Here is a 19,647-nt window from a genome sequence, read left to right as displayed (position 1 = left end):
AGCTGATGACTGACAGATATGTGACAGTAATTTTCCTCTCCTCCACTCAGGAGGTAACAGGCAGCCTAGTCCCAAGTAACAATCAGCAGCTGCATCTAAGAGATATTGTGGTAGTCACAGTAATTCCTACTGTATAATCCTCATAATACTTATATCCTCCTCATTCATCACCTATTTTATTTTACCTGTGTTATGTTTATCGTTATATCTCATTATATCTATGTAGGTACATAACCTGCCAGTCACTGCGTCCTCCCACCCGGAAGATGTTACCTGACATCCGGTCTGTGCGTTTCACCGACTTCCTGTCTGTGCGGTCCACCGACTTCCGGTCTGTGCGTCCCACCGACTTCCTGACTGTGCGGTCCACCGACTTCCTGACTGTGCGTTCCACCGACTTCCTGTCTGTGCGTTCCACCGACTTCCGGGCTCTACGGTCTAACTGATCTCCTTTGTTTGTGTTCCAGATACCGGAAGTGTTCCTTCTTCTTTTACAACTTCCGGGTGACCTTAGAGTAGGAGGGATCAGAGAGGTGACTGCTGTGTCCGCACCAGGTAATTATGTTATTATTATTATACAGGGGGAGCAGCCTCTGGTGTCCTGTGAGTATAATACGTGTGAGCTGACTGGGGCCCTGTTATTATAACACAGTTTGAGGTGTAATTAGTGTAATACAGTTGCAGCAGCCTCTGGTGTCCTGATATAATACATTTAGAGTAGACTTTGATCTCATACCCCACCTGGGTGCTCCACAGTGATACCAGTGTGACCTGTGTATAGTGATCAGGGGATTATTGGTGACCTGTGTATAGTGATCAGTGGATTATTGGTGACCTGTGTATAGTGATCAGGGGATTATTGGTGACCTGTGTATAGTGATCAGTGGATTATTGGTGACCTGTGTATAGTGATCAGTGGATTATAGGTGACCTGTGTATAGTGATCAGTGGATTATTGGTGATCTGTGTATAGGGATCAGTGGATTATTGGTGACCTGTGTATACTGATCAGTGGATTATTGGTGACCTGTGTATAGTGATCAGGGGATTATTGGTGACCTGTGTATAGTGATCAGTGGATTATAGGTGACCTGTGTATAGTGATCAGTGGATTATAGATGACCTGTGTATAGTGATCAGTGGATTATTGGTGACCTGTGTATAGTGATCAGTGGATTATTGGTGACCTGTGTATAGTGATCAGTGGATTATTGGTGACCTGTGTATAGTGATCAGTTGATTATTGGTGACCTGTGTATAGTGATCAGTGAGGCATTACCTCACTTTTCGACCCCTTTCAGTGGGCAGCTAGGCTACTTATCTCTATTACTTTCTTTAGTTGCTGCACACACAAATACAAATGTATTTTTTGTACGAGGTTCCCTTCTCAGCCAGTCACTGTGGTGTGTCTCTCTCTTGTTCTGTGAGTCTCTCTCTCTGTGTGTGCGCGCGTGTCTCTCTCCTGTGTGTGCGCGCGTGTCTCTCTCTCTCTCTCCTGTGTGCGCGCGTGTCTCTCTCTCTCTCTCCTGTGTGTGCGCGTGTCTCTCTCTCTCTCCTGTGTGTGCGCGCGTGTCTCTCTCTCTCTCTCCTGTGTGTGCGCGTGTCTCTCTCTCTCTCTCCTGTGTGTGCGCGTGTCTCTCTCTCTCTCCTGTGTGTGCGCGTGTCTCTCGCTCTCTCTCTCCTGTGTGTGCGCGTGTCTCTCGCTCTCTCTCTCCTGTGTGTGCGCGTGTCTCTCTCTCTCTCTCCTGTATGTGCGCGTGTCTCTCTCTCTCTCCTGTGTGTGCGCGTGTCTCTCTCTCTCTCTCTCCTGTGTGTGCGCGTGTCTCTCTCTCTCTCTCCTGTGTGTGCGCGTGTCTCTCTCTCTCTCCTGTGTGTGCGCGTGTCTCTCTCTCTCTCTCCTGTGTGCGCGCGTGTCTCTCTCTCTCTCTCCTGTGTGCGCGCGTGTCTCTCTCTCTCTCTCCTGTGTGTGCGCGTGTCTCTCTCTCTCCTGTGTGTGCGCGTGTCTCTCTCTCTCTCTCTCTCCTGTGTGTGCGCGTGTCTCTCTCTCTCTCTCTCTCTCTCCTGTGTGTGCGCGTGTCTCTCTCTCTCTCTCTCTCTCTCCTGTGTGTGCGCGTGTCTCTCTCTCTCTCGCTCTCTCTCTCCTGTGTGTGCGCGTGTCTCTCGCTCTCTCTCTCCTGTGTGTGCGCGTGTCTCTCTCTCTCTCTCTCTCTCTCTCCTGTGTGTGCGCGTGTCTCTCTCTCTCTCTCTCTCTCTCCTGTGTGTGCGCGTGTCTCTCTCTCTCTCCTGTGTGTGCGCGTGTCTCTCTCTCTCTCCTGTGTGTGCGCGTGTCTCTCTCTCTCTCTCCTGTGTGTGCGCGTGTGTCTCTCTCTCTCCTGTGTGTGCGCGTGTCTCTCTCTCTCTCTCTCCTGTGTGTGCGCGTGTGTCTCTCTCTCTCTCTCTCCTGTGTGTGCGCGTGTCTCTCTCTCTCTCTCTCCTGTGTGTGCGCGTGTCTCTCTCTCTCCTGTGTGTGCGCGTGTCTCTCTCTCTCTCTCTCCTGTGTGTGCGCGTGTCTCTCTCTCTCTCTCTCCTGTGTGTGCGCGTGTCTCTCTCTCTCTCTCCTGTGTGTGCGCGTGTCTCTCTCTCTCTCTCCTGTGTGTGCGCGTGTCTCTCTCTCTCTCTCCTGTGTGCGCGCGTGTCTCTCTCTCTCTCTCCTGTGTGTGCGCGTGTCTCTCTCTCTCTCCTGTGTGTGCGCGTCCCTCTCTCTCTCTCCTGTGTGCGCGCGTGTCTCTCTGTCTCCTGTGTGCGCGCGTCCCTCTCTCTGTCTCCTGTGTGCGCGCGTGTCTCTGTCTCCTGTGTGTGCGCGCCTCTCTCTCTCCCCTGTGTGTGCGCGCGCGTCTCTCTCTCTCCCCTGTGTGTGCGCGCGCGCGTCTCTCTCTCTCTCTCTCCTGTGTGTGCGCACGTCTCTCTCCCTCTCCTGTGTGCGCGCGTCTCTCTCCCTCTTCTGTGTGCGCACGTGCCTTTCTCTCTTCTGTGTGTGTGCGCGCGCGTCTCTCTCCCTCTCTCTCTTCTGTGTGCGCGCGCGTTTTCTTTCTCTCTCCTGTGTGTGCGCGCGTGTTTCTCTCTCTCTCCTGTGTGTGCGCGCGTGTTTCTCTCTCTCTTCTGTGTGTGCGCGCGTGTTTCTCTGTCTTGTTGTGCGTATGTGTGTGTCTTGTTGTGTGTGTATGTGTCTCTTTGTGTGTGTGTGTGTGTGTGTGTGTGTGTGTGTGTGTCTCGTTTTGTGTGTGTGTCTGTCTCGTTTTGTGTGTGTGTGTGTGTGTGTGTGTGTGTGTGTCTCGTTTTCTGTGTATGTTTTGCACAATTAACCCCTAAATGCAACTCTGAATTGGCATTTTTTTTATTTAGAAAAGATCATTCAGCTGCTGACTGAAGAGGTGACTGCTGGGAATGGGACATTATACAGTAACACCAGGGGATGTGTCTGGATGATGACTGTATCATTGTGTGTGTCAGGGTCCTATAAGGTGTGATGACATCACTGTCTATTTCTCCATGCAGGAGTGGGGGTATTTAGAAGGACACAGTGGTCTGTACAGGGACGTGATGATGGAGAATCACCAGACCCTCATGTCATGGGGTAAGAGTATACTATTATTTATTGTATAGGAGAAAGCAGTTTTGAGGGCCAGCTAAAAACCACACAATAAATCACATAAAAACAATGTATTCTGTCACAATGTGTCTCCTACAGATGGATCCAGTAACAGAAATACTCCAGAGAGATGTCTCCGTCCACTTTTTTCACAGGATTGTACAGAGGAAAATCATATTATCCCACAAGACTATCAGGTAGGTAGGGTTTAGGGTCTCGCCAAATACCAAAGTGACTATTCACTATATGATCTGTAGGGCAGCTGTGTGTGTATTATACACTGATATTATTCTGGTTTACCTCAAATAATTTAATAAGACATTATTAAAGTAGTATTTTATTGGGTGATTTAGGGTGATAACCTGGCTGATATTAAGGCAGAAGATATAGAGGGAGAAGAGGAGACGTATGTGAGGGGTGATCAACAGGAAATCCCTACAGATATCCGCACAGGTGAGTACTACATCAATCTCTTATTCTACATCCTCCTCTGTCTGTACAAACTAATGAGGAACAAGTATCTGCCCAGTGGGGGAGTCAGGACCCATCAGCCCCTATTAGACTTCTGTTCTCCTCCTCACATCATATCATTGGTCAGATCTCCGGGCTGGTAGCTCACAGTCTCCTCCCCCCACACTCTCTGGTGATTCCTATATATCAGTACAAGGGAAGTCACCATAATGATTCAATAGCTGAATGAGACCCTGTGTGACATTATCCATGATCCTCCCTGTGCACTAATAGTAGTAATAATATTTTTATATTTGGCTCTCAGTAATGATCACATTCTCGTAGTTTTATTTGATCCACGCTGTATACTAGCACTACAACCACCCATGTTATTACATGTAAAATGGGTTATGGATGTGTGATTTTTTTCTTGAAGCTGTGAGATTACAGGTTATTTGCACCTATCCTGACACTGCAGCATATTTAACAGGATATTTTCAGGCCATGAGTAAAGTTAGTAAGAGGAAACACCATCTTACTGCCCAGAACAGGCAGAGAATATTGGTGAATTCTTCTCAAACTGCAAGTTGAGGCTTCTTACTAGCAGACTGATCTGAAACCAGAGGAACCCACACCCTCCTCAGCTACATATTCTCCCTCACCAATTGCCTTGTCATTGTCTACTGATAATATTCATCCTCAGAGGAGGATATCTGGACTTACTTTGGCTCACTTTCCTGTCAAGAAATCCGAACATTACATGAAGTGGATGTTAATGGTCACAAAGCAGAAATTTCTATACTTTTAAGGGATCTCTGTAGGGGTAAAGGGGACACATGGGATTTGTGAAGATGACATTCCCTGTGTTCATAAAACAGTAGTGGTACAAATAATTGCTATCCACACTACTCGCCCACATTTTGATGAGTTGGAATCCTGTACAGATAGAATAATATTAGGGTGTTTTTGCTTGTGAGGATATCGGATGTCTGTTTAACACTTTTACCACACCAGCTGGGTGGTTTGCCTTGAGACGGCTTTATGTGCCAACCTGCACATCCGGTACCTCTGTGGGTATGAATTCACCATGGCAATGTAAAACTTACTTTTATTGTAAATGTACAATATTCAGATGAAAGCACATTTAGGAACTAGTACCAGTGGGTTCACTGCACCAAAACCTAATGCACAACCCTATTCGAAAACTGCCTATAGTCAGCTTATTCCTGGAGCTCTGTCCCAGCTACTGGGCAGTGAGCTTTACTCCTCTAACAACAAGGTAGGGACCAAGCCTGATGTCTCTCTGCTTTTAAAAGGCTCACAAAGTTGTAAATTTCACAGACCCTAAAAGTTTCAATCACTGGCACGATTCACTGATCCATGACTAGTCCAGTACTGTCCAAGAAGAAGACCCCTGTTGGTGGGACGTAGCTGCCTTTTTATTCCTGCTCTGGAACGAGCCCCTTTTACATAAACAGGAGTAGGTCCCCTGCATTGACTTTGATAAGTCTGAATGGAAAAAAGAGCATAATCTCCCTGATATCTGAGCATCTTGAGCTACCCACAAATATATCCTGCTTGTAGGTGAATTCATGCTCTTGACAGACAAGCATTAGCAGCAGCACAATATGGCCAACCGCTAGTGAAGGAAGCCCTGCAGAGTTCTGTGGCAGCGGTTGACACTGACTTGGTGTTTCTGGTCGGCTGGTTACTGTGATGAATTTAAGTAAAGGTGTCTCCTTTGAAGGACATGATGCAGAGTCTATCGTTGTCTACAGAACCCAACTGGGGACTTTTAAGAACTATGTGCAATAAATCATTAAACACATATAACATAATCTACAACATGAGGAGATGCCAACCAGGCATAGCCTTTATTTCTCCTTCATCCACCCTGGGGGACACTGCTACCTTGGGGTTGTCTGAGGGCATTGGAGTTGGCACTTAAACAGTTAAGGACTAAACTTGCTGCGGCTCCTCCCCTCTGCAACCACATCAACCCCAGTTATGTCTACCTGGCCAAGGAGTTGGGCTGCGTTTAGTACTGCTTAGCAGTACTTGCTGTTTAGTATTAGATTCTATTATTTTTATTAGCTTTTTGAAATGAGTGTAGGTGAGGTTAAATGTTATTAAAAAAAAATTGCTCATAAGTGTTTATAATGGAACAAAGTTCCGTTCTTTAAAGAAGCAAGAAGTTGTTGTTTTTTTTTTAAAAAAAAAGACTGCACGATTAGTGTGGTGTGTAGTGAGCAGTGACAGCGCTAAGCGCCTGTCACTGCACTGTCCCGACGGGTCCGGCACTGCCATAGGCAGAGAGTGCCGCACTCCGTTTGAGGACCGGACATGTTAGGAGATACCAAGTCCCCCGCTGAGGCGGAGGGGGGGCTTAGATCCCTCTGAGTCGCAGGAGGTGTAGTGGATGCGGGATGAAGTCCCGAGTGGGCGATAGGAGAGGCAGAGATAATGCTCACAGGGCAAAACTGTCTGAGGTTTTTTATATAACATAAAAGACAGCCCAGCGGAAGGTTCCGAGGCGGAATATGTTCGCGCCCTTTTACTCTTCTGACAGGACGGGGCAGCGACACGGATCAGAGAACACATGCTGCTTGCAGGGCTCTGCTGACTTCTCCCCTCAACGCGTTTCGTCTGGTTAGATGTTCAGACTTCATCAGGAGGAAAAAATAGTATTTTTTCCTCCTGATGAAGTCTGAACATCTAACCAGACGAAACGCGTTGAGGAGTATCTAAGGACCTTTCCATCATCTGTTTGGATATCGTGGTACTAGTGTGGTGGGAGCGCTGCAGAGATTTATATATGAGCTGATTGATATCTATGCATACATCTCTGATTACATCCCAGATGAGTACCTAAAGATACCAATATATGTTTGTTACCTTGTGTTTTTATGTAAGTGTGATACTTACTATTTTATTAGTAAAATCTGAGTTTTTACAATATTACACTATATGAGTTTTTTTATATTGCTCCTATGATGCTGAAGTTACAGTCCTAACAGAATTGTACATTTGGATGAGTGACGTTACTGGCAACAGCTGCACAGATTTGGAGTTTTCCATTGAACTGATTCATACATCTCCTGGTTCTTTTATCTGGTACGCAGTTTTATGTTTATTGGTGATTACATTGGTGGCATTGAACACAGTGTGCTGTCACTTTTGTATATATCTATTCACCCTTTTGGTTTCATTAGCCCTACCGGAGAGAAGTTATTATCCTTGAGTACATCTCTGACTCCTCCACTTTACTCTCTCTTACTACATTAATATATTGTGGTAATACACCATGTGGCGCCGTGTTTCCTTTATTCCTTTATAGATTTTCCAGACTCACCACCTGTATTGGAACTGGCTGCCTCCTGTACATTGGACTTTGGGTGTCATTATCCCGCCTAGTGACTGTATACTGAATAGGGTTACGCGCCCCCTTTTATGTGGTATCTGTTATCTGCACAAATATATATATATTAGTTTATATATATATATATATATATATATATATATATATATATATATATATATATATATATATATATATATATACTTTTCGGATTTCCCCCCTCTCTCTCCCTCCCCACCCTATTGGAACTAGGGGCCGCTAATCTATTTTTAGCGTGTACACTATATTTATTTGCTGAGGCTATTTTCTATGTAAAAAAAAAAAGAGAGTTTATATTATATTGAAAAAGAATTATATATAAAATGTCTGACAAAGAAAAAGGTGTCAGCGTTAAATATTTTTCCTGTTCTAAGTGTTCTACTAAACTACCAATAGGACAGGTGGACCGAGGTGCTGTTTGTGCTCAGTGTGATTTGGGAGCCCAGGGCTAGCAGACTCGGGGTGGCCCTCCCGCCGTGGTGGAGAAGCCGGTATGGGTTTCCTCTTTGGCACAGTCTGTTTCTATGCTCACCCAACTTATCAATAGACAGGCAGAGACAAATTCCACTTTAGTTGGAGTGGATTCTGGCTCTGCTTCTGCAAATTCTGGCAAAGTAATTAATGCCGGGACCTCAAGCGGTTTGGGGCATGACTTGTCTCGGGTCCATCCTTCTACATCTCAGTCCGATCACGTATGGTCATCCGCCTTGGGGAAGTGTTTGGACCGATTGAACAGTTTCTTAGACTCTTCTACACGCTTGGCTTCCATTGCAACACGCCCTCGCCTTTCTCATACTTTCTGATTCTGAGGGTTCATCTGGAGAGGAGGGCGAAGTAGGAGAAGATTCAGATTCTGTACATTTAGGTGACTGGGATGAAAATTCCAGGAACCAGGGGATTCAAGATTTGGTGTTTGCGGTGCGTCAAACCCTTGATCGCATGGAAGAAGATCTAGTACTTCCCGTCCAGGGTTTATTTAAATGCAGTAGACCTAAAACTATCTGTTTCCCTATGTCTCCTGAACTTACGGAAATTGCTGAATCTGGCTGGAAACATCTAGATAAGAAGTATTCAGTTCCTCGTAGATATGCTACGCTTTATCCTCTGGAGGAACAGGATGTAACTCGCTGGGAGCAGCTACCCAAAGTAAATACTCCGGTGGCTAGGCTGGCCCGTTATACCACCTTAAAAGTTCCAGGCACAGCGGTTCTTCAGGATTTTACTGATCGTAGATTAGAAGGGTTCCTAAGAAACATTTTTTTTGGGGGCAGGCACTTCCTTTAGACAATTGTTTATATCCGCATGGGTGGCTAGAGCTATGGAGTCTTGGGCTGATCAATTAGTTTTGGGTTAACAGGATTCGGAATTCCTACCCTTGGCCCTTCACTTAAAAGAGGCTTCTGGCTATCTCTATGAAGCAGCCCAGAATGCAGCTTCTATTTCTTCTTCAGATCTAGAACCAGAGATCCTTTAGCAGCAGCAGGTAGATGTAATGTCAATGAAGTGGGATTTCAGAATGGGATCTCTTTTTTTCCCCCAATAGCAATGATTCCCCGAGTACTGCGAAGAGTAAGAATGTAAGTGCATCCAGTAATTGTGGTAGCACCACATTGGCCAAGAGGAGTTTGGTTTGCAGACATGTTAAGGATGGCAGACGGTCAGGGCTGGGCCCTTCCCCTCGGATCTGATCTGCTCATTCAAGGTCCTTTTCATTATCCGGACTTGACTCGGTTAGCTTTAATGGCGTGGCTATTGAAGCTAACCTCTGGAGGTCCAGAGGTTTCTCATCTAGCGTAGTAGATACCCTCATGAAAGCTCGTAAACCAGTATCGGCAAAGATCTACCATAGGATATGGAAGGTTTACGTACAATGGTGTGAAATAAACAGTTATGATCCTGTGTTTTCAGCCTAACTCGTTTTCTGGCCTTTCTCCAGGATGGGTTAGAGAAGGGTCTTAGATTACGCTCCCTAAAAGTTCAGGTCTCGGTTAATGGCTCTCCTTCCGACCCAGTCCCAATCAGTAACGGTACCCGCCAGGGATGCCCACTCTCCCCTTTAATTTTCGCCTTGGTCATTGAACCTTTGGCGGCTACCATCCGAACCTCCCCAGACATTAGAGGGGTCGAGACGGGGTCTTTGGAGAGTAAGCTCTCTTTGTTTGCTGACGATATACTCCTCACTCTCCGGCAGCCAAGAACATCTTTGCCCAACCTGTTCTGCCTCCTCTCGAGATACGGCGGCCTGTCCGGGATGTGTTTAGTATGGAAGTGTCATTGTTTGGGATTTGTAAGGTTGCTAGTGGAAACTTCCAATTAGGCATATGTGGAAGGGAGTCTGATAGTCCGAATTTTTGTGATGAAGTGCCATGCCTGCTCTGACCAAAGGCCCAGCAGGGGGTCGCTACTGTGTGGCTTTTTGTCCAGAGTGAATTTCATAGATAAGTGCAAATTTTGTTAGTTTTGCAATGCATGTAAATCCATGTTTGTGTAAATTGGGTACACCCTGATGCTGAAAATAGCCTGTGTCTGAAATGGATAAAAGGCACTAGCTTGTATTTGAAATCTGTTCTTCTGATTTCAACATTTGACCTGATCACTGGTATCACTAACCAGTGTGAGCAAATAAACATCTTGCTTCAAAGACCTGCTTGGAAACATCTTCAATATTGCTGTATTCCTGTGACCTGCAGATTAGACCCTAAAACTAATCCGTTCTCCAGCTGTCTGAGGTTTGGAGCCAAGCTTTTCCAGTACCACCGCTCTGCCTGCTACCAGCCCTGGTCAGTGTGATAGGCCACGGGGGGGATCCATTCACAGCAACCCTGATCTATAGTGAGAGGTCAGGAGTACCAGCCCAGGTACACCAGCAACGAGGTACGCTAGCAGCGTCAACTACCCAGACTAAACCTGGTTCAGGATGCCGGGTATAGGAGTCCAGTGGTGGCAGCCTTTGTAAGCCCCTCCTACTGCGGCAAGAGGGCTCATTTGGAATAATGAAAGGGAAAGGTGGCAAAGTAAGCCCAGCCGGTTCCCAGCAACAACAGACAGGGTGGCATAGGCGTCCATCCTGTCATAGTGCCTATATATTGTTCAATGCATTATTTAGTAATTCAGTCCCTGCCTCAGTGGAGCTTGCAGTCTATGTTCCCTTCCACAGGGATACAAAAACACACTAGAGTTACTTTTGTAAGAATCCATTACACCTATCAGTATGTCTTTTATTAAAGTAATTCTATTGTTTCAAATAAGCATTGCCCAAGCGATTGTATTGTGTTTCCAAGGCACAAAGTAATTTATTTTAGCAGATGTAAAGTTTAACAGTTCAATACATATTGATATTACAGTACAGTACAGCCAATACCAAAAGATAAATACATACCGCTGCGCTCCCACGGGTACCAGTAGACAGTATATCTCTCTAGAATACTGTGGTCAGAGTAGACTGAGGCTAGTGGGAGAACAGCTATGATTATATATACATTCAGTGTTACAGAGAGAACAATGCAGATGACGTGGCTTGCTTCTATAGGTCCAGACTTCAGGTGGGTCCATTGTAAACAGGTCATAGGCTAGATCAAACTAAAGAATCCAAAGGTGGGGGTCATCTCTTCAGGGGATGTGCTCCTTTCTTCCTGCCAAGACTCCAGTTAGTCCATTAGCATTTTATAGTCAACATCATATTAAAGGTTTATTCCCTAACATCAATAACTAGAGTATGCAATGTGCGATCTCTTCGCCGAATGCACCGGGCAGCTGCTGATGAATAGGAGATTAAAATGATATCAGACATGACGACACATTTCCTATAACCTGAACCTTAAATAACACCGAAGTGTACATATAATCATAATATGTAAACTAATAATAAACCAAATACTATCTGTTCATAAATCACTGTGGAATGGAATCCATATATATATGAAATATGTATATAAATAAATGTTTGAGTGCGCGTGCGTGCATGCGAGGTTAGAAGGGGATGAGGTATGAGAGGGAGGAAAAACTATGAGCTCAGTTTTGGCAAGGTTAAGTTTGAGGAATCGACAGGACATCCAGGAGGAGATGGCAGAGAGGCAGGCGGACACCCAAGAGAGGAGGGAGGGAGAGCGATCAGGAGAGGAGAGGTATAGTTGAATGTAGTCAGCGTAAAGGTGGTAGCTGAAGCCGAAGGAGCTGATCAGTTCACCCAGGGAGGAGGTGTATAGAGAGAAGGGTAAGAGTCCCAGAACAGAGCCCTGAGGGACCCCGACTGGAAGGGTGGACGGGGGGGAGAGAGACCCAGAGGTGGTGACCGAGAAGAAATGGTGAGTAAGGTAAGAGGTGAACCAGGACAGTACTGGGCCGGAGAGGCCGAAAGACTGCAGGGTGTGAAGGAGGAGGGGGTGGTCAACGGTGTCGAAGGCTGCAGAGAGGTCAAGGAGGATGACAAGGGAGAAGTGGCCCCTGGCTTTAGCAAAGAGGAGGTCATTGGTGACTTTAGCCAGGGCAGTTTCAGTGGAGTGAAGGGGGCGGAAACCAGACTGGAGAGGATCAAGGAGGGAGTATTCAGAAAGGTAGGAGGTGAGACGGTTGCAGACGAGCCTCTTGAGAATTTTGAAGGCAAAGGGGAGAAGAGATATGGGGCGATAGTTCGAGAAAGAAGTGGGGTCGAGATTAGGTTTCTTAAGAATGGGGGATACGAGAGCATGTTTGAAGGAGGAGGGGAAGATGCCAGTGGAGAGGGAGAGATTAAAGAGGTGAGCGAGGTGGGAGCAGGTGGTGGGGGAAAGGGAGCGAAGAAGGTGGGAGGGGATGGGATCCAGGGGACAGGTAGTGGGGGGGAGGATGAAATGAGAGAGTGGACTTCCTCGCCGTTGGTGGGGCAGAAGGAGTGGAGGGGAAGGTGTTTGGGGGGGAGGACGGAAGAGTGGGAGGGGTGGAAGAGAGTGGAGCAGGAGATTTCAAGTCGGATGGCCTCGATTTTAGAGGAGAAGGAGGCGAAATCGGAGGCAGTCATGGAGGAGGGGGGAGGGGAGGGGGCCAGGAGAGTGCTGAAGGTGGCGAAGAGGCGGCGGGGGTTAGAGGACTGGGAAGAGATGAGGGATTTAAAGAAAGATTGTTTAGCGAGTGAGAGGGCAGAGCTGTAGGATGAAAGGATGAATTTAAAGTGGAGGAAGTCAGCCAGGGAGCGGGATTTTCTCCAGTGACGTTCGGCGGTACGGGAGCATTTTTGGAGGAAGCGAGTAAATTTGGAGTGCGAGGGTTGGGGTTTGGAGAAGCGGGGGTTTGGAGCAGCGGGGGTGGAAGGAGTGGGAAGGGGCGACCCTGTCCAGAGCGGAGGTGAGGGTGTGATTGTAGAGGGAGACCGTCTGGTTGGGGCAGGCCTGGGAGGAAGGGGGAGAAAGGAGGGTATCGAGAGAGGAGGACAGAGAGGCAGGGTCAAGAGCGTCGAGGTTGCGTATGGACAGAGTAGGTTTGGGCAGGGGGAGGGGAGCAGGAGAATAGAGAGAGAAGGAGAGGAGATGGTGGTCGGATAGAGGAAAGGGAGAGATGGAGAAGTTGGAGAGACTACATAGGTAGGAGAAGACAAGATCAAGGGAGTGACCAAGGCAGTGGGTAGAGGAGGAGGAGGTCCATTGGGTGAGACCAAGGGAGGAAGAGAGGGTGAGCAGTTTGCTGGAAGCAGGGTAGGTGGGGTTGTCGATGGGGATGTTAAAGTCACCGAGAATGATCCAGGGGAGATCGGAGGAGAGGTGGTGAGGAAGCCAGCTAGCTAGTTGTCAAGGAAGAGGGAGGTGGGGCCTGGGGGGCGGTAGATGACAGAGAGGTGGATGGGGTAGAAGAGGTGGATGGAGTGAGCTTCAAAGGAGGAGGAGGAGAGGGAGGGTTCAGGGGGAATGGCACGAAAAGTACAGGTGGAGGAGGCCAACTCCACCGCCTGGGCGGGCACCAGGCCTGGCGGAGTGGGTGAAAGAGAGGCCACCATAGGAGAGGGCAGCGGGGGAAGTAGTATCAGAATCGGAGAGCCAGGTTTCAGTAACGGCAAGAAGGTTAAAGGAGTTGGATAGAAAGAGGTCGTGGATAGCAGTCAGCTTGTTTCGGGCAGATCTAGCTCTCCTGAGAGCACAGAAGAAAGGGGGAGAGAAAAGGGGGGAAATGGGGATGAGGTTAGCAAGATGAGCAGTGGGCGGGGAGGAACGGGAGAGGTAGGGCGGTGGGAGAGTATGGGTATGGAGTGAGAGCGGGGAGGCATAGTAGGGAGAGAGAGTAACAGAACAGTGAGATAGTGGGGACAGTGAAAAACAGGTAAGAACAATGGCAGGAAGACAATAACGAATTAGGGCGTGGAGGGCATGGAACAACAGTACAGTAAGATAATAAGGACAATGAAAACAGGTAAGAATGATAGCAGAACAGGAAGATAATAAGGACAGCGGATAACAGGTAAAAATAAGCAGGGAGACAATAGCAAGATGGAGGACAATAACCAATTAGGGCATGGAAGGCAAGGAATAATAGAAGGAGAGGTAATAAGGACAATGGAAATAGGCAAGAATAACAGATAGAAAAAATAAGTAAATCACTTTTCTGCGCTGTGGTTTCCCAAACACAACTGTAGAATAAAACTTAAATTAAAAAATACTTATAGGTTGATGATATGATGTTCAATTTCTTCCAATCAATCATAGATAGAAGTTTTCCTGATGGCAATCCAACCATGTAAAGGAAAATATTATAATAGTGTGATACTGTATAGTACAATAATATATATGTCCAAGTTGTCAATATATGGCTTATTCTATTCTATAAGATCACTGAAATCAATAAGTAGGTGGTAGATATATGGTGTGGGATTCCCCACAATTCAATCTACTTACACCGTAGATTCTTTAAAATTGGCACTTCAAAATAGACAAAAGCTTCCGCTCCTCCCCGCTTCTTCTAATCCTCACGGAAAATACAAGGAACAGAGAAATATCTCTTAGGTAGATGCTAAAAACACTTATTGTATAAAAACATAGATGTTCCTACCGCGGAGTAAATAGCGATCAGTATGTCATATGTGAGCCATTCCAGCGGGTACACAGATATTAGTAAGGAGTAAGTGACGTCCGGATATTGGCTGCAGAATTTCAAAACAGCAAGCTTGTGAGCTGAACAGTCACTGAACTCTCCATCTAGGCAAGTCCCGTCTCGGCCGGCAAGCACAGAGAAACACAGTATGGAATCACCGACTAGTTTCGATCCTGTTCAATGGATCTTTTTCAAGGTAAAAGTAGTTGCTGGTAAATATAAAATCAGGAAAAACAAGATAAAGGCATATAAATAGTAGAATAATAACAGGTAAAAAGTAGTTACTTGTAAATGTACAATCAGGAAAAACAAAATAATGGCAAATAAAATAATGTTTTATATGCAGTTGATGCAGTTAAGCCAGGGATTCAGCAGGAGAAGGGTTAACTGACAAGCCGGGTCGGTACACAGTAGATCAGTTGATGCAGATAAGCCAGGGATTCAGCAGGAGAAGGGTTAATTGACAAGCCGGGTCGGTACACAGTAGATCAGTTGATGCAGATAAGCCAGGGATTCAGCAGGAGAAGGGTTAATTGACAAGCCGGGTCGGTACACAGTAGATCAGTTGATGCAGATAAGCCAGGGATTCAGAAGGAGAAGGGTTAATTGACAAGCCGGGTCGATACACAGTAGATCAGTTGGTGCAGATAAGCCAGGGATTCAGCAGGAGAGGGGTCAATTGACAAGCCGGGTCGGTACACAGTACATCACAACTTCATCCAAACCTCAGTTGACATAGGGAGACAACCTTCCTGAGAGAGCCAATCATGATGTATGAGTAATCCATCTTTCCTATTGGAACAGCTGGAGGTTTCCTTTCACCTCCCCTCTTCACACTTTTATATTAGGGATCAATCAGACACTTAATAACAAAGGGTTATTTATCTACGATTGTTTCACATTTGAGTCCTCTCTAGATAACATTCCCTTATTTACTAAGAACACTGGGACATGGACATTACTGCCAAGTTCTATATGGTTATCTATGCAGAGGGGCTCAGAGTTCAAGGTGAGCCCTGGGTCCTCTTAGCCTGAAATGCTGTAATCATCTCCAAGGCATTTAGTCTAATTTACATTGCTGAATTCAGGGGTCTTCCTGCAATATTGATTTTTACTCATGCAGACAAATCTAAGACTGGGCTTTCTTGGACACCACTAGGTAAGTGGGAATGTTTTCAACCTTATCAAATAGAAGCTTGTCCTCTGCTCGCATCTTCTTATTGTGAGTATAGGGAAACGAGAGCCTTTCAGATAAAGGGCCCATCCACAACAATACCAGACAGGGCTGGCCATTATCTTGCTTTATTTATCTTGCTTCTTGACCAGAATATTGTATCCTGCACAGAAGACTCCAAACAATGATGAATATGATATTCTGTGTTGGTACAAACCTGCGTCATGCTCTGAAAACCTATTGGATAAAGTATTGACTTAAAGGGCTGCTATGTAATTTAGAGGCAACCCAAACATCACAGGGATTACATTAGGCCCCGTCCACCATAAAGTTGCAGCTTTTGCAGATGACCTGTTCTCTGTTTCTGTGCCAGACATCTCTATCCACAACTTCATGAAGAATTGTAAAATTCACATTAAATCCAAACCTCAAGCTTTTTACATTGTTTGTTTAGCTTCTCACGTTTCCTTCGTGTCCTCATTTTTACTCCATTTGATCCAGGCAGTCGGTGAAATACTTGGGCATGAACATATCCCATGACCTCTCCCAACTTTATACTGTAAACCACCTACTCATACTGGGCAGATCTTCTCACACAGTATCTGCCCACACTGTGATTAAAATGAGACCTTTTCCACGACTTCTTTGCATTTTTCAGATAGTTCCATATCTAGTTCCCTTCTGCTTTTTTCCACTTTATGAGATATATGATCAAATTAAGCATTTTGTGTCCTCTCTCCTAAACAAGAAAATGTTACCATATCCCCAGTCTCTTTTTTTCGTGTTTCATATATGGGTTCACAGCCTCTTATGTATGGTATATTGTGGGACATCTGCAGTTGATGCTTTGCTGGATTGTGTGCAAAAGTGAGAACAAGTTTTTCGGGAAACTTTTTCAGATAAACAATGGCCAGAGATGTTGACATTAATCCACAATGCCTTCATCAGTAGTAAGGTAGAAGAGGTTGGGTACAAGCTTTATACTGTTGGTTCCATGTTCCTATGGTACTGCACTTAATGTTTCCCTCTACTTAGCCACACTGTCTTAACTCTTGTGTTCTGGTGTGAGATAACTGATAACTGACAAACATCAATTGTAAAAAGATAATACAAATGTTTATGATAACATATACATATAAAATGAATAAGTACTTAGCTGCGGAATACAATTTGCTTGTTGAGAAATGTCTTGATCTGAGGTGCCCTGTTGCTTCATCGCAGTCAGTGAATTCAGGATAATTTGTTGGACACAGCTTTCTCGACTATGTCTTAACTGAAGCTAAAACTACTTGGGTGTGGGCTGTCTAATACAACTCTGATTCCAACCTCCTTCTTCCCCCCTCTGAGACTAGTTAAACCAAGTTCTGTGCTGGACACATAGAAATACCTTTCTACTAACAGGGATCATTAGTTGTATCTTATCTATGAGGGGGGGGGGGGTTGCATTGTCAGCCTGTTTTTACTGTTTTACAATAACTTTTGGAACATATAAGAGATGCCTCCTAGGTTGCTTAGGTTAATGTACTACAACATCTGAACATCACACCTAAACAATGTATTTAGTCACTGTGTGTCTTCTACAGATGGCTCTAGTAACAGAAATACCCCAGGGAGATGTCCCCGTCCTCTTTATTCACATGATTGTACAGAGGAAAATTACAGTATCCCACAGGAGTGTCAGGTAGATGGAATTTATGGTCTCGCAAAATTATCAAAATGACTTCACTATATGATCTTTAGAACAGATGTGTATGTCTAATACACTGATATTATTCTGTTTAATTTCAATCAATGAAATAAGACATTGTTAAAGTGTTACTTTATTGGGATTTTTGTTATTTAGTTTGATGATCTGACTGATATTAAGGTAGAAGATATAGACGGAGAAGAAGGGATGTATGTGAGGGGTGATCAGCAGTGTAAGGAGGAGGAAATCCCTACAGATATCAGCACAGGTGAGTAATAAACACTTATTACAGAAACGAGTTACATATTCTTCTTGTTCAGACACTACCACAATCACTTGTTCTACACCCATAAAAAAGTATCTGCCCAGTGGGGGAGTCAGGATTTTTGTTGGAGTTTTCCATGGCGCAGTGTAGGTTGGTGTGGTGATGTGTTGTTTCTGTTGCCGTTTGGATGTACTAATATTGGAATTTGGCTTATCTTGATGTTGATCTCGTTAGTTCGCTAGGTTGGTGTTCTTCGGTGTGTTGCTTGAGTTGGGACCGATGTTTGTTCAGGTCATAGAACATTTTCTTTTGTTATATTCTGGTGTTTCTAGAGTTTTGTGAAGAGATGGGGGAGGAGAGAGTGGGAGTGGGGAAAAGGGGAAGGAGGCTCATGTTAATGGTTAGGTGATTTGCAAAGTTCCCAGTTGGTCCTTCAGCCCCTATTAGACTCCTGTTCTCCTCACATCATATCAGTGAGTGCTACCAGCCAAAAGATCTGACCAGTCTCTTCCTCACACTCTTGTGATTCTCATACATCAGTAGAAGTGATGTCACTATAGTAATTCAATCACTGATCAATGTGATGAGATGTTCGCATCCAAGACTTCTCCCACGCTTCCAACCTCCACTGGAACCAGCTCCCCCGCTCCATCAGAACATCCCCCAACTTGTCCAGCTTCAAACGGGCCTTAAAAACCCACCTCTTCCTTAAAGCCTTCCAGTCCCCCACCTAATTGACCTCCTCCCAGTCTCCCCTCTCCCACTCCTGCCCTCCTCCCTGTCCCCCTCCTACCTCCCTCCTTATCATTCTCCTCATTTGTGCCCTGCTCCATTCTCCTACTCAGTCCTAATGCTCTCCTCCACTCTGTGCCTTCATCATTCTGTGTTGCTATTTCCTACTGTTCTGTATTGATCTGTCAAGCTGCTCTCCTTCCCTCTCAGTGCTTGTCTACACAGAGGCTTCAGTCTAAATTAGTGACATTAATCTGACCACAGGTCTTTGCTGCCTGATGTTGATCAGAAGGACATAGAGAGACTGCGTCGTTTTGCTAATTATATGTCCACTTGCTGAACCTTGAGTAGTGTAGGCCAATGGATTGGATGTGGGGTTAATTTAATCCATATCTACTATACTACCAAAGCTTCAACGTTTGTGTGTGTGGGCAGTGTCTGTATGAGCATTGTGGTTGGACAATGTCACTGGCTAATGAGGCTCCCTGTCCTATGATAGAGGCTGGTCCATGTGTGTGTTTGGGAAATATTACACACCAAACTCTGCATTTTTGCATTGTCATATGTGACTGTGCAATCTATATGTCCCTGTGGCTGGGTCTATGCAATGTGCTTGGTAATGTGCTATATTTTAAGCCAATGTTTTATCTGTGTAATTGCTGTATGTTGTGACAAGATGGGTCTGGCAGCCATTATCATCCCCATCTGTCATTTTAAACACTTAGGGGCATATTCAATTAGCTTTCCGGTTCGCGGTAACACGCGTTACATGCGCAGTATTGCCGGTAATATGGTACCGCAATAACGCAGATTTTCGGACGCAACCCTATGGGCTGCGAATGAAAATCCACGTTATTGCGGTACCGTGGATTGACTTTGCGGGCCGTTCCGGCGTGATCCCGCGAACCGGAAAGCTAAATGAATATGCCCCTTAGAATGATAAGATGCTTGTGTTTAGTTGAACATTGGGTTGTTTTAATTTATTACCCTCCTTTTTTTACACAATCTAACTGAATAAAAACCTATCAAGATGGAATTAAGGTTATCTATATGATTCTTAAATAAAGCCAGGTGGTTACATGTATTCATCTGAACATCCTATAGGATTACAACATGGTGGATGTACTGTTTCCTGACCAAGGCATCACTCCCGTCTTACAAAAAAGAAGCCAGCAGCCTCTAGAGCTCCTCTGACATCACAAATACCTAGAAGGTGTTAAAACAGGGAGGCTCTGTTATTTAAACAGGATTAAGTCAGTCA

General features: G+C 45.4%; 2 protein-coding genes across 3 annotated transcripts in view; one reads left to right on the top strand and one right to left on the bottom strand.

The window, feature by feature from the left end:
- The window catches only part of LOC142159791 (uncharacterized), a 1,176,369-nt gene that overhangs the window by 261,880 nt on the left and 894,842 nt on the right, over positions 1 to 19,647 (bottom strand). The window lies entirely within an intron of this gene.
- LOC142160638 (uncharacterized) overlaps positions 3,986 to 19,647 on the top strand; it is a 97,750-nt gene continuing 82,088 nt past the window's right edge. The window contains 3 exon segments of the mRNA XM_075215501.1: positions 3,986 to 4,081; positions 17,286 to 17,383; positions 17,546 to 17,657. Of these exon segments, the coding sequence (XP_075071602.1) occupies positions 17,597 to 17,657 (61 nt within the window). The 5' untranslated portion in view covers positions 3,986 to 4,081; positions 17,286 to 17,383; positions 17,546 to 17,596.

This window comes from Mixophyes fleayi, chromosome 6 (assembly GCF_038048845.1).
Source record: "Mixophyes fleayi isolate aMixFle1 chromosome 6, aMixFle1.hap1, whole genome shotgun sequence".
In the NCBI taxonomy this organism is placed as follows: domain Eukaryota; kingdom Metazoa; phylum Chordata; class Amphibia; order Anura; family Limnodynastidae; genus Mixophyes; species Mixophyes fleayi.
This window is presented reverse-complemented; position numbering and strand designations above follow the sequence as displayed.